This window comes from Mytilus californianus, unplaced genomic scaffold (assembly GCF_021869535.1).
Source record: "Mytilus californianus isolate M0D057914Y unplaced genomic scaffold, xbMytCali1.0.p SCAF_4, whole genome shotgun sequence".
NCBI classification, from domain to species: Eukaryota; Metazoa; Mollusca; class Bivalvia; order Mytilida; family Mytilidae; genus Mytilus; species Mytilus californianus.
Window position 1 is genome coordinate 62,952,309 of NW_026262690.1, and position 15,776 is coordinate 62,968,084.

The 15,776-nt window shown below is 31.8% G+C and overlaps 1 protein-coding gene across 1 annotated transcript in view; it reads right to left on the bottom strand.

Annotated features, from left to right (window-relative positions):
• Window positions 1–5,971: 5,971 nt before the first annotated feature.
• The window catches only part of LOC127698611 (fasciculation and elongation protein zeta-2-like), a 29,921-nt gene continuing 20,116 nt past the window's right edge, over window positions 5,972–15,776 (bottom strand). Inside the window, exons 5-8 of the mRNA XM_052202157.1 lie at window positions 14,925–15,181; window positions 10,971–11,046; window positions 10,535–10,600; window positions 5,972–10,082 (exon numbers count right to left, since the gene is read on the bottom strand). Of these exons, the coding sequence (XP_052058117.1) occupies window positions 10,066–10,082; window positions 10,535–10,600; window positions 10,971–11,046; window positions 14,925–15,181 (416 nt within the window). The 3' untranslated portion in view covers window positions 5,972–10,065. The remainder of the gene's footprint in view (window positions 10,083–10,534; window positions 10,601–10,970; window positions 11,047–14,924; window positions 15,182–15,776) is intronic.

Genomic DNA, 15,776 nt, shown 5'->3' on the forward strand with positions numbered 1-15,776 from the left:
TCATCACACCGTGACCTCGTATTCATGGTTCATTGGTTAATGTTAAATATCCGTAGTTCGGTCCTTATCTCAGTTACTGTAATCAATAGGCCAACTATATTTGGTGTCTAGAATAATTGTAAATTGTTCATGTCTGTCTTGAAGGAGTCATATGACCTGGAAATCATTTTCATAGTACATTGGTGAAGTTTTCATGGTTAGGTCTGTTTCTTTAAGCAATAGTTTAACTATTTTTATACGATCGCAAAAAAGTTGTGTTCGTATATTGCTATCATGTCGTCGTCGTCGTCGTCGTCCGAAGACATTTGGTTTCCGGACAATAAATTTAGAATAAGTGAATGGATCTCTATGAAATTGAATCACAAGGTTCAATAGCACAAAAGGAAGGTTGGGATTGATTTTGGGGTTTATGGTCCCAACGGTTTAGGAATTAGTGGTCAAAAGGGGCCAAAAAAGGCATTTTTATAGTTTCCGGACAATAACTTGTGTATTAGTGTATGGATCTCCATGAAATTGTACCACAAGGTTCCTTACTCCAAATGGAAGGTTAGGATTGACTTTGGGGGTTATGGCCCAAACCGTTCAGGAATAAGGGGCAAAAGGGGGGGGGGAGGGGTGGAGGAACAAGGTTTTTCTGGTTTCCGGACAATTACTTAAGTATAAGTCAATGGATCTCTATGAAATTGTACCACAAGGTTCCATACCACACACAGAAGGTTGGGGTCGATTTTGTGGGTTGTGGCTTTAATCGTTAAGAAACTAGAGGCCAAATAGGGGCAAAAAACAGCCTTTTCTAATACTGGCTAAGCTGGTTCTAACATATATTTTTTCTGATCTATATAAAGAAACAACAAATACTGATATGGCAAGAGATACACACCAAACAGGTTGTGTAAATTATTATATTTAGTTTGTAAACAGATTTACTAAGTATTGCGCAACAGCAAAGTATTGCAAAACAGCAAGAAATCTTCAATTGAAAATAAATACAAATCTTTTAACCAATTTCAATGAGGATTAATTTTAAGTCTTGAATTGTTTGAGGTTTTTACCATGTATTACTATATTGGATATTTGGACATTTTTAAATAGGTCTACATTGAGGTCCAAAGGGTCTAAAATTAGATTTTGTTTGATTTCATCAAAAACTTAATTCTTGTGGTTATGTGATATGCTGAATCTTATTGTGCATTTAGATTTTTTATTTTGCAGAATTCATCTGACCTAGCTTGACTTGATTTACATTGATCATTAATATAAGTATTTAATATTTAAGATATAATACTTTCATTTTTATATGGGTAGGCATAATATTTGTCAATATTTTACCAAGCGTTAGCAAGGTGTAAAAGGTTGACAAATATAATGCCTACCCATGTTAAAATGAGCATAGAGCATGGCATGATAGAATTATTTCGATTCTAATAGAAAAATTTTGAACTTTTGTACCTCGAAGCGGATCAATAATACACGCTCGAAAGGCAGCCATTTTGATTTGATGAACCAACAAGTGAAACTGCGAGCTACTGCTAACTGATGATACCCTCGCCGTAACTGGATAATTGTAATAGTGTAAAAATATGTAAGTGTTCGGTAACCAGGAAGTTGTTCAGTGATGAATCTGAAAACGCATCACACGGTATAGCTGACTTATATAAACCCTGAAACCAAATTTCAGAAATCCTTATGATGTAGTTCCTGAGAAAGCTGCGACGAAAAATATTCATGGGACGGATGGACGGACTGACAGATGGATGGACAGACGGACGGACAGACAGAGGTAAAACCGTATATCCCCACTTTTTTAAAGCGGGGGTATTGAAACGTTATAGAAAATCAACAGTTTAAAATAAACGATGAAAAATGAAGGTATACTTTTAGAAAGATTTTATTTAATTTCCTAGCGAGCAACAACAACACAAATGTCCATTTTGATATCTGGCGTTGTTCAAAACTCAACTGACGTTGCAATTTCAATTGTGACGTCAATCACGTGCAGCCCACGATTTATTGGAATTAGAATTTGTATCCAAAGCAAAAGAAGAACGTTAAACCTTAATCTAAAAGACTTCAAACATAAAATCAATCTGGCTCAGTGTGTCAGCATAGTACAACGCAGGGAAAATATTCATGTTACATTAACATATTTTCGTCCTGAATATGCATTTAATTTGCTACTGGACATTTTAAAAGCAGTCACTCATCATCATCATCATCATCATCATCATCAAGTGGTTTTTGTAAAACTCAACAAATAAAAAACATGAATCAATTGTTGACGCTGGGAAAATAAATGGGGAATGTGTCCATGGGACACAGATGATGCATATAAAGTTATAAAGGGACATGACTTAAGAACAGTAAAAGTGACGATACCCAGATTCGTACTTGATCTGCATTTTGTGGTAATAAGCATTGTGTATAAGTTTCATAACATTTGGTAGAGGCAAACTTAAGTTAGAGAACGGAAACGAAAATTCAGCAATTTTTCCATTTGTACAGGGGCAGAACTCTATAAAGGTAAAAGTGACGCCACCCAAACTCAAACTTGATTTGTGTTTTGTGGAAAAAAGCATTGTGTACAAGTTTCATAGCATTTGGTTGAAGCAAACTTAAGAGAACGGAAACGAAAAATTCAGCAATTTTTCCATTTGTGAAGGGGTATATCTCTAGAACGGTAAAAGTGACGCCACCAAAATTCAAACTTGATCTGTGTTTTGTGGTAATAGACATTGTGTATAAGATTCATAAAATTTGGTTGAGGCAAACTAAAGTTAGAGAAATACATGTACACCTTTAATACAATCATTCCATACACAGAATATAGATGACCTATTGCTTGTAGTATAAAAGAAACAGACCAAACCATGGAAATTCCATATTGACCAATGAACCATGAAAATGAAGCCAAGGTCAGATGAACCCTGACAGACAGACATGTACACCTAAAAATCATTCCATACATCAAATATAGTTGACCTATTGCTTATAGTATCTAAGAAACAAAGTCAACCAGGAAAACTGAACATTGACCAATGTACCATGAAAATGAGGTGAAGGTCAGATGATACCTACCAGACAGACATAAACACCTTAAAATCATTCCATACACCAAATATATTTGACCTATTGCTTAATGTTTAAGAAAAACAGACCAAAACACAAAAACTTAACATAAGCAATTAATCATGAAAAATGAGGTCAAGGTCAAATAAAACCTGCCAGACCGACATGTACATCATAAAATATTTCAGTACACCAAATATAGTTGACCTATTGCATACAGTATTAGAAAAACAGACAAAACACAACAAGGGTGCACACGCTGAAATGTCTTGCCTTCTTTACTTACCATTGATATTATGTTGATAGTCCTAAATGAAAGCTTTACTACAACTATTACATAAACTTAACATGATCCAAGAAAATGAAGTCAAGGTCATATAAACCAAACGAGAAATACATGTACACCTTACAATCATTCAATACACTAAATATAGTTGACCTATTGCTTATAGTTTCTAAGAAAGACTTAACCAAGAAAACTTAACATTGACCAATGAATCGTGAAAATGAGGTCAAGGTCAGATGAACCATGCCAGGCAGACATGAACAGCTTACAATCGTTCCATACAACAAATATAGCTGACCTATTGCTTATAGTTTAAGAAAAACAGACTGAAACACATAAACTTAACACTGAGCAATGAACCGTGAAAATGAGGTCAAGGTCAAATAAAACCTGTGAGACTGACATGTACATCATAGAATATTCCCATACACCAAATATAAAATTGAGAATGGAAATGGGGAATGTGTCAAAGAGACAACAACCCGACCATAGAGCAGAAAAACAGCCGAAGGCCACCAATGGGTCTTCAATGCAGCGAGAAACTCCCGCACCCGGAGGCGTCCTTCAGCTGGCCCCTAAACAAATATGTATACTAGTTCAGTGATAATGGACGTCATACTAAACTCCAAATTATACACAAGAAACTAAAATTAAAAATGATACAAGACTAACAAAGGCCAGAGGCTCCTAACTTGTGACAGGCGCAAAAATGCGGCGGGGTTAAACATGTTTTTTGAGATCTCAACCCTCCCCCTATACCTCTAGCCAATGTAGAAAAAACAAACGTACAACAGTATGCACAGTAAAACTCAGGTTAAGAGATGTCAGAATAGGAAACAAAAGAAAATAAACAAAATGACAATAATACATAAATAACAACAGACTACTAGCAGTTACTGACATGCCAGCTCCAGACCTCAATTAAACTGATTGAAAGATTATGTCTTCATCATATGAATATCAGGCACAATCCCTCCTGTTAGGGGTTTAGTATTATACCATCATAAAATATATGAGAAGAACATAACCTGTGTCATGCCAACAACTGGTTTTAGAATAAATATGTTTAATTCCGATGCAAAGACCCTATAAGTGAATCAATATTAAAGCCAAAATATGCAATCTTTAATGACCTGGAAACAGTATCGTAACTATATCCCTTCTTAATAAGTCTGTTTAAAGGTTTTGTTAGCTTTTGAGGTGAATACAGACATTTTTGTGCTTTGTAAAGAATATTACCATAAAAGATTGGATGTGAAATACCCGAACGTATAAGATGTCTGCATGTTGAGTTATATTTACGAATGATGTCCTTATACCGATGATAAAATTTAGTAAATGTTTTGACTAGTTTATGATATCGAAAACCCTGGTGTAATAATTTTTCAGTAACACATAAATTTCTCTCGCTAAAATCTAATATGTTGTTACATACACGAGCGAATCGAACAAGTTGAGATATATAAACACCATAAGATGGTGACAAGGGAACGTCACCATCTGAAAATGGATAATTAACGATAGACAATGAAAAATCATCTCTTTTATCATAAATTTTTGTATTAAGCTTCCCGTTAATGATATAGATATCAAGATCGAGGAAAGGACAGTGGTCATTGTTAGTATTAGCTTTATTTAAAGTAAGTTCAACAGGATAAATTTCTTTGGTATACATACTGAAGTCGTCATTATTGAGAGCCAATATATCATCCAAATATCTAAAAGTATTATAAAATTTTTGTATCAGATGTTGTTTCGATGGGTCTTTGCTGATTTTAGTCATAAATTGTAACTCAATACAAAAACAGGTCCGCAATAAGTGGTGCACAGTTAGTCCCCATTGTAATTCCGATAACTTGACGATATACGGAATCTCCGAAGCGAACATTAGTTGACTTATTGCATATAGTATAAGAAAAAAGACCAAAACTCAAAAACTTAACTTTGACCACTGAACCATGAAAATGAGGTCAAAGTCAGATGACACCTGCCAGTTGGACATGTACACCTTACAATCATTCCATACACCAAATATAGTAGACCTATTGCATAAAGTATGAGAAAAACGGACCAAAACACAAAAACTTAACTATAACCACTGAACCATGAAAATGAGGTCAAGGTCAGATGACACCTGCCAGTTGGACATGTACACCTTACAATCATTACATACACCAAATATAGTAGACCCATTGCTTATAGTATCTGAGATATGGACTTGACCACGAAAACTTAACCTTGTTCACTGATCCATGAAATGAGGATGAAGTCAAATGAAAACTGTCTGACAGGCATGAGGACCTTGCAAGGTATGCACATACCAAATATAGTTATCCAATTACTCATAATAAGAGAGAAATTAACATCACAAAAAATCACAACTTTTTTTTCAAGTAGTCACTGAACCATGAAAATGAGGTCAAGGACAATGGACATATGACAGACGGAAACTTCATATCATAAGGCATCTATATACAAAGTATGAAGCATCCAGGTCTTCTACCTTCTGAAATATTAAGCATTTAAGAAGTAAGTTAACGCCGCCGCCGGATCACTATCCCTACGTCGAGCTTTCTGCGACAAAAGTCGCAGGCTCGACAACAATAAAAAAACTACTGGTTTCATTCAGCATTTTAATATTACTGTTAATCACAAAACACAAATAGGACATCAATATAAGTTGCAGAAGTTTATGTTAACATACTAAATATAAATGTTTCATACCCTACAAATTGATATACAGTCTAGTTATACCAGTTTGTCCATATGACGATGAATAGTGTCATATTTTGTTATTTTACATTCACATACACTTAAACAGAGTATTGCTTATTTTTTTCACACTATATAGGAAACAAAAGTTCTGTTGAACATTTAGAGCTACTCATAGTATAGTTAACCAATATGTGTTTAGTTTGCTTGCTCATTTTTCCTGTGTTAAGTACAAGGCTTTGAAATACTAACGGGCATTGCTACAGCTGCAAATTTTCTATCAACATACTTGGCAAACAAATCTTCAAACTTACTGGATATAGTTACACCTCAGTATGTATTTTCTTTATAAAGTTATAGACAAATAAATTTACTATTTTGACTAAATTGTCTGAAAAAGATTTATTTACTGGGTATGAACTTTTAACTGGAAGCAAACATTTTCCATTACTTTCTGTATAATAGAACACTTATTTACAGGCTATTCCAAATAGCCAGTAAATACACTGTAAATGTAGTAGCAGTAGACTAGTAACTATATAACTGTATATCACCTTTGTAACAGATTATTATATAAGAATAATATTATGATTTAATAATTATATTATTTGTCCAAGATTAACTGTATCCATACTTTACCAGAATATCTATGTAATATTTCTTAAATATAATATCGAGTAGCTAAAACTTCCGAGTCAACATTATTTTTTTAATTCATATCAGACTGTTTGAGATATTAAAGCTCAAAAGTATGCAAAAATTGTTGAAGAACCTTTTGAACTTGTTTGAGTCTACCAAATGCACAGAATTTGGGTGTTCAAGCCATGAATTTCATACTGAAGATCATAAATAACAGCAGATTTCTCTCCATTCAAGTATCAATCTTTTAATACTGTAATTTCTTGGATAAATATAAACTAGAGTACTTATATTCATATAATAGGAATCATAAATTAAACCTAATATTATTGTAACATTGTTGAAATAGATTTTGAAGGCTGTGACTGGATTAATTGATAAAAACTTTCCTTACAAAAACACAACAGATATATAATGGTATTTACAGTTATTGAATTCTATGTGTAATGTTCCTTTCCAGCTATGAAAGTCATCAAACTCAGGCAGACATTACTGCTACAATGTAACTTCTCATTTAGAATTTTTTTTTCCAACTTTTAAAAAAAAGCACAACAGACTTTTGCAATAGTCTATTTTTATTCTATAATTGTAACTTGTGTAATAAATAAAATAAAATGTCCATATTTTAAGATTTTAAAACATATTCCATATATCTTTGATTAAAATAGTATTGGTCTTAAACCATTAGAAAACATTTAAAACCTGCATATTTAAGTTGAATGGTTTCGTTCCCCAACTAACTTTAGGATAGATTGTACGCTTAATTGTTGTCATATGCCAAACAGATCTGTGACCAGATTTAGAGGCAAGATGGTACAGAAACTTTAAATAATCTATACAATAATGTAAATTAATGACCTTTAAACTTGATTACTGGATTGGTATTTCAACCATGGTAGTAGGTTTAGAAATTAAGAATACTTGAAATTTATGATTGGAGTGAGTTCACAAGATCACTTCAGACATAGTAAAGCAAATAGACACTCACAAATACATAAAAAGATATATAATACTTCTTAAAACAAGACAAAATATACAGTAAATATTACACTATGTAAGTCATATTTGCACATTGCCCATATATATACACATTAATAAAGCTAACAACCAATGGTTTCAGCTTACTGGCATGAGTGAGTAAACATTAACAATGATAAACTTTATGAGAGATTTCTCATGAGATTATAAACACTTCCATCTGTACAAAACAAAAACTATTATCACATACAAAGCTAAGAAATATGTATACATCAGCACAGTGTACTACAACTATTTGTCTTCTTATCTAATTATATTAAATTTCTAGTTAAAAAATTGAAAAGTATATTTAAAAAATTTTACTTGCCAGATACATTCTATGACAAAAAAGCAGGCAAATTTTCTTGGTTATCAAAATCACTACTTTCATCTCCTTCAGGCATAAAAATAAAAAAAAAAATCAATGTAAACCATGATACTAAAATAAATGTTATTTTCATTGTTCATTCAACGAAATTATAGAAATGAAAATAATTATCATGAATCATTTTATGTACATATATGCACCAGATCATAAAATCCATAAGTAAATTGCAATTGAATTTCCTGAAAAATCATCCACAATAATGTGAAACAGTATAATCTGGTACATGTTGCTCAATATTTCAAGCAAAAATTATGAAGCTAGTTTTAATTATAGCAATGATCATCATGTCATATTTATGTTATTAATATTAACATCATATGAATTTTTTTAATTTACTGTACATTATAGGTCATAATAAAGAGATAATAAACAAATGTAAATCATAAGTATCTAAAGCCTAATAATTCAGTGTATATTTGATACTGGTAGAAAAGGGACAAATTCAGAAATTCTGAATATTTGATTTTTAGAAATCTCGGTGGGATTTTACCTCGTGTAAAATATATATTAAATAGACTTGTGTAAATATACAGTAAGCTGACTTGTAAGTAAATTAAAAGTTAACAGAATTGTAACTTAATTTATTTGACATCAGATATAAAAACAATTTGAAGCTTCTCTGCTTGTATTTTCAAATAACATTTACCCCAAAACTTCTCTTCTTGTCTGAAGTAAAAATTGCATTTATTTATTTTGTTTGATAACAAATGAATTTAAATTCACACCAAATAATATTTATATCTATAACTATCAAGTGATATTTGAAATATTCCTGTTGGGTAACATTCTATAAAGATATCAAACTTTTTTTTTTAAATATCACAGCGTCAATTATTTGTTCATTAAAAATATCCAACTTAATAGCAGCTTTTTTATATGACTTACAATCATAATAAGATAGTAAATTAAATGTGTGATGCAGAAAACATATTTTGAAATAAATCATGCTGGCAGGCCCATTCACAAATTCACTGTCAAGGATTCTAAATTTACATCACAGGACAGATGTCTTTAACTACCTTTTAAAAGCACATGCTTGATGTATCATCACATTGCTACTATTGATGGTAACATGCTCCTCAAAGAATAATTATTTTGGTCACTTAATATAAAATGTCAGTGTTCAACCTAAATCCAAATCAGTACAAATTTTCACTTTATCAAAATGTCTTTCTTTGCTAAAATTAGAGAATAAATGACAGACCTATATCATTAATAAAACCATAAAAAATTAAGTGGGAATAAAAAAAAATTCTATAAAACAAAACAATATCACAGTAAAAATTATTTTTGATTTATATAGAAGAAAATATGTTTAAATATACAGATGATGAGACACTAGTTTTCATGGATTTCATGAATATTACTATCAATTCAAATATAGCAATCAGAATTTTCAAAGATACATTCACAATGTCATATTTCACATTTAAAAGACTTTTTTTTCAATAATCAACTGTTCCCATTGAAATAGAGATTTTAGAATTATAACTATTTGTCCTCCTGATATTCCTGAAACAATGAAAATTGGTATGCTTGAAAAACTTTACGCTCAAAGTAAACCAATTTAACAAATAATAAAGAAAACTTAAGCACAAAAAGAAATTATACTCCTGTAGAATAAAACATAATGGATGACCTTTTTTTAACTACTTGTTCAACAGATTCATATTTCGAATGCTAATAAAATTAGTAATTCATCACCAATCAAAATATGGTAATCTTATTCAACAAATGTCTTCCAAAAAAGATTATCATATCTTGTTGGTTTACAGAATGAAAAACATATTTTGATTTATCATGGATAATGAACTAAGACAAGATGTATCTCACAAATTATTCAAGCGCTGCCTTCAAACTATACAAATAAAATACTGCTAACAGACATTCACACGACTAAATAATAAAACCATTTTGCATGTGCTATGGAACTGTAATATCTTTGGTAACAATTTTCCTATGTGGGACACAAAACTGAAAAGAAAAAACAACAACATAATTTCGTGTAAAGATACATTTATATAATTCATTCAACAACCATAAATAATGATTTTTTTAAAATAATTTTTTAATACTAATCTCACAGTATTACATATCTAGAATTTTTGTTCAATAAGATAAATTATATGTGTTGTTTTTTTTTGTGTCTACTGATGTGTCTGTCCATTGTTTGAGTGTTGTAAATATACCTTTGGCATGTCATCAAAATGAACTGGTACAGAACGTGAATCTCACTTGGGACTCAAATTAAAGTCTATAATCTTACTATTTTCAATCTCGGAGAACATGTTATTTTTTTATTACCAAAATGGGGGTTGTGGAGGGAAAACTGTCATTGATGAACATACTCTTTTAATCCATGAGGATACTTTTATTCTAATTTTTTTTTCATCTATAATAATGCATTCTTTTTGCACAAGCCTTACCTTTAAGTATATAATCTGTTAACAATGTAGGTACTGTAGGACTGTCTGCATTTATAGCTTTCAGAACTGAAATTAAATGTTTGGTATTAGAATGCCATTTATCTTCAAATTGAGCCAATGCTATAAAACAGCAAATAATTCACTCTTAGATCATTTATACAACATTTCTGAATGCTTTTATTTCTGAAATTCAGAACAATTGAGTCAGTGGATCCGTTAACCAACAAATTAAAAAGAAACATCTACTTAAAGAGTTATTTTCCTGTCAGCAATGTCTTGTCCTAATTTCTTTTAAAGGGTGTGTAAATACTATTCCCATTATTATCAACAAAAATTGGACATCTTTTTGGTTATGTTAGGGTTGCTGCTTCATGGACTTTAAGATCCCACATCTTTTCATGATGAAGAGCATTTAATAACTTTTCTGTTTACGTACTCTTAATGTAAATCTGTAACTGTTCTGATGTTGGTGGTCCTCCAAATGAATGGTATGGTATTACTGTTGTCAAGAACTACAATAACAAATTATGCACAATTATTGTACTAATAATAAAAGAACAGAGTTCCAATGTCCCCCGCATTGCACATATTTGATCTATCCAGGGGCTTTAAAACAATTTATAAATAACAAACATTCTGTGAGTATTGCCTGGCAATACATATTCCCCTACCAATAAAAAGTTTATTGTACACTTGTCATGGTGTAAACTATATAACAAATATCAAGTCAATATCTTCAAGCATGACAAAAAAAAAATGTGGAAAATTGATTATTTGAATAAATTTTCTAAGTCCAAGGACCATAACTCTGCACAAAATAATCAGACTGGAACAAAATTCGAACTTGATCCATAACTTGTCATGATAAAACTATATACCACTTACCAAATCAATATCTTCAAGCATGACGATAAAAAGTGCGGAAAACTGATTATTTGAGTGAATTTTCTAAATTCAAGGACCATAACTCTGCACAAAATTGTCAAGACCAGAACAAAATTCAAACTTGATCTGTAACTTGTCATGATAAAACAATACACCAAATATCCAATCAATATCTTCAAGCACGAAGAAAAAAAGTGTGAACAAGCATTCTGAGAGTATTGCATGGCATTACATAGTCCCCTACCAGTTAAAAATCAATTGTACGGGAACAAAATGCTAACTTGATCTATAATTTGTCATGGTGTAATCTATATAACAAATGTCAAGTCAATATCTTCAAGCATGATGAAAAAAGGTGTGGAAAACTGATTATTTAAGTGAATTTTCTAAGTCCAAGGACCATAACTCTGCACAAAATCATCACACCAGAACAAAATTTGAACTTGGTCTGTAACTTGTCATGATAAAACTATATACCAATTATCAAATCAATGTTTTCAAGCATGACGAAAAAAAGTGTGGGAAAACTGATTATTTGAGTGAATTTTCTAAGTACAAGGACCATAACTCTGCACAAAATCATCACAATGGAACAAAATTCTAACTTGATCTGTAACTTGTCATGATAAAACAATGTACCAATTATTAAATCAATATCTTCAAGCACGAAGAAAAAAAGTGTGGAAAACTGATTTGCCGGACTGACGGATGGACAGACAGACAGACAGACAGACAGACAGACAGACAGACAGACAGACGGAGTGCAAACCTAAATTCACCCTCGACTTCGTTTGTAGGGGACTAAAAACTGAGTTGATGGACTGATGGATGGACAGACAGACAGACAGACGGACTTCGTCGGTAGGGGACTAAAAAGCGTGCACAGGGGACAAAAAAAGTTTTTTTTTTATTGTATACTAAATATTTCAAACAGACCTTCAAGGGCATTACTTATAGTATACTACAAGTTTTATTTAAAATTTTACCTGTGAGAGCGCTAACGAGGCCATTTTCCATAAATTTAATATTTCCAAGGGGCATAACTGTTTTAAAAAAGTCGATCGGCCACCATTATAGAATTTGTCCAAGATATTGCTGATATCAACCTATAGTATAAGTTTTATAAAAATCTGGCAAGAATTGTACCTGTGACAGCGCTAACAAGACCGGACAGACGGACGATTGGTATTTCCATGTCCCCCGCAACACGTTACGCGGGGGACAATAAAAATAACCTGATTGAAATGACTTGTAGTTTTAATAGTATGTTGCTGTAAATCATATTTGTTTTTCGTTGATTGTTTTGTACATAAATTTAAATCAGGCCATTAGTTTGCTCATTTGAATTGTTTAACATTTGTCATTTCGGGGCCTTTAATAGCTTGCTATGTGGTATGCGTTTTGCTCATTGTTGAAGACTGTACAGTGTCCTATAGTTGACAACCTTATATGTTATTTGATATCTGGTAGAGAGTTGTCTTATTTGCAATCATACCACATCTTCTCATTTTTATATTTACAATATATTCATAAAAACAGAATTCACTAGAATTTTGTTGTTCATTTATCTGTGTTTTGTTGTATGTATAACCACTATTATTGAATTGAAAATGGTTTTTTTTTGGATTGTATTCAAATGCATGTTTTGTGTATTATGATTCTACTATATTCATGATATTTAAGAAATGAATGCTTTTTTTTTTGTAATTTTATTGGGGTGTAAAAGTGTATACCAAAGCACATTTCTAAAAATGTGTGCAGGGTTTTTCAGCTTGGATTTTGAGGGCTCTAGTCACTTTTGCACGAGATGAAAATCAACCTTATTTTGGGTAACAGCAAGGGACCAAGGATGTATATTACTAGCTATACATATGCCTAAGTCCTTCAAGGACCAGTATCCTTGAAGGACATAGGCATATTACAAATGTAGGCAGTTATTGCATGATTTAACTGATGTGATGCTTAAATGTGAATATTAGAACAAGGATCCGGAAATCTAGTTCAAAATTTCACTTCAGTTATTTTCAGGGGACATTCCTGATCAACAAAAGTTGGGTTCCTCTTTTTTAAAACCAGGAATCATGGCATAAATGAAATTTTAATGACTATTTCACTGCATAATCATTATCCCTGTAAAAACGTTTAAATCGATATTTGGAATTCATTTTTATAAACTTGGAAGATTATAATGACTGTATATTTCAAATTTATCAAGAATAGATCACCTTTACTTTCGATTTTTAAGCGAAATGAAAACGGGAAGTGACAAGAGGATAATAAATTCAGAATGAATCCGGATTCATCTACAGATTGGTTCGTGTTTAACATAAATTAAGCTGCTCAGTAAAGAAATATATTTGTCTCTCTCGTTTAATTTGATACTAAATGATTTCATATTTTACATTTAGTGTCTTTTAAATTTATAACAATACTTCCATGCATGCCCAGTACATGATAAAAAAAACCAACTGTTTGACTCGTGAAAATATTTTTGAACGTTTTGAATACAGTTTTAGAATGTGAACTGTCCGGGGGAAAATAATTTTGTTCAATTGACGAAACTACGAAAACATCTATGGATAAACGAACTGCAAATTGTGGTCCTTTGAAAAATATTGTAATTGAAATGCCAACTGACCGATTGTACTGGGAAAATTAATGATAATAGTCAATTATGAGGTTTATTAATTAACGGATTAGTGACCCATCCGATGGAGATAAGCGGATTACCTGTAATCACAACTTATAACACCTGCTGTAAATGTTAATTAGCGGAGGGTCATAAACTTGTCAGAAACATGAAGACAGGTAGAATTATATAGTATTTCATCAAAATAATACGACAATAAAGACATTAACTTGAGAAAAAGGGCAGGGCGTGTTAAAAGGGGCACAGTCAGGAAAGGGTGGGCGGACCGCCCTGTGAAAACAATCAAGCTGGAACACTGACATGTGACAGAAACTTCTGAATATAAGGCATTAGTATACATGGTATGAAGTATCTAGGTCATCTTCCTTCTGAATTATGAAGCTTTATTCAAATAGTTTATACTGTTGACACTTAGCATCCTTATGAATCACATTCTTCAGCTTTTATTACAGGTGAGAAAAAAATGGGACTAATATCAGGTAAATATGTTGAGAACTGATCAACAAAATTATCCTGACAATATGCACACAGTATTCTGCAAATAAAAACATGCCAGCATTGAAATGGTAGAAGTTGGATAATACAGTATGAAAATTTTAGAAAAAATTGAATAGCATTTCTTTTTTCAAAAAATAAAAATAAAACACTATAACATTGGCAAATAAATGTAAGTGAACAATGTCTTGTAACAAAATAAATGAAGATTGATTGAATGGTGTTTAAAGCCACTTTCAACACTATTGTCCTATTTCGTGGTGGTCAGTTTTTATTGGTGGAATAATCCATTGTGCCCAGAGATAACCACGATCTTCAATCGGAAAACTGACAATATAAGCAAATTTTAAAGATACTTACTGTACTGACAGGATTATCTGGGTTATTATTCACACTGGTGGTTTTAGTTTTCTTCTTCTTTTTATCCACGTTATTATCTCTACGTTTTTTCTGGATTGTCAGCAGCAGAGAAATAAACTGATTTTTCAATTCTTTATCATATTCTAGTTCATCTCTTAAGGCTAATTCACGAATCAGTATTTCTGAAAGTTCTTTGATCACAATTTCATATTCTGCTAAAACTTCATTTAAAGCTGAACAAGACATTTCTTTTAATTCTACAATATAAAAGGCATACTATGATAAGGAAACTGCAAAGCAGAGCAATCACTTTCCTTTACCTTACACTCCCTTTTCTTGCTGCAATAAATTTCTTTCACCATTAGAAAGCTAATAGGTTTATATTTTGCAGACCTGGATTCCTGACATGCCTGATTCAAACTTAACCTCTGACCTCGGATCAATAGGGGCATCCTCTTCTTATTATGATTTTTAAAATTATATTAATTCTGATGAAATTTGCTACGAATTTCTGTGATAAGATTTTACCCAACCCCTTGAACTCAGATTGATGAACTCCATGACCTTGAACATATTTAAGGGTCATCCTATCCTTGTGGTGATTACTTATACCAAGTCTGATCAAATATTGCATTGACAAGTTTTAACTCGGATTCTTAACCTCAGTTTGACCTAAGACCTTGAAAATCAATTACGTCATCATCGCTACCTAGGTCAATATCCCTAATGAACACATATTAATGAATTTAAATAAAAGTATTAGTCTGCAATATAATTGTGGATGATCTGATTTTAAAATAAATGAAGAATGTGTCACCCCCACTTGTAAATATACTGTAAATTCAGCAATTT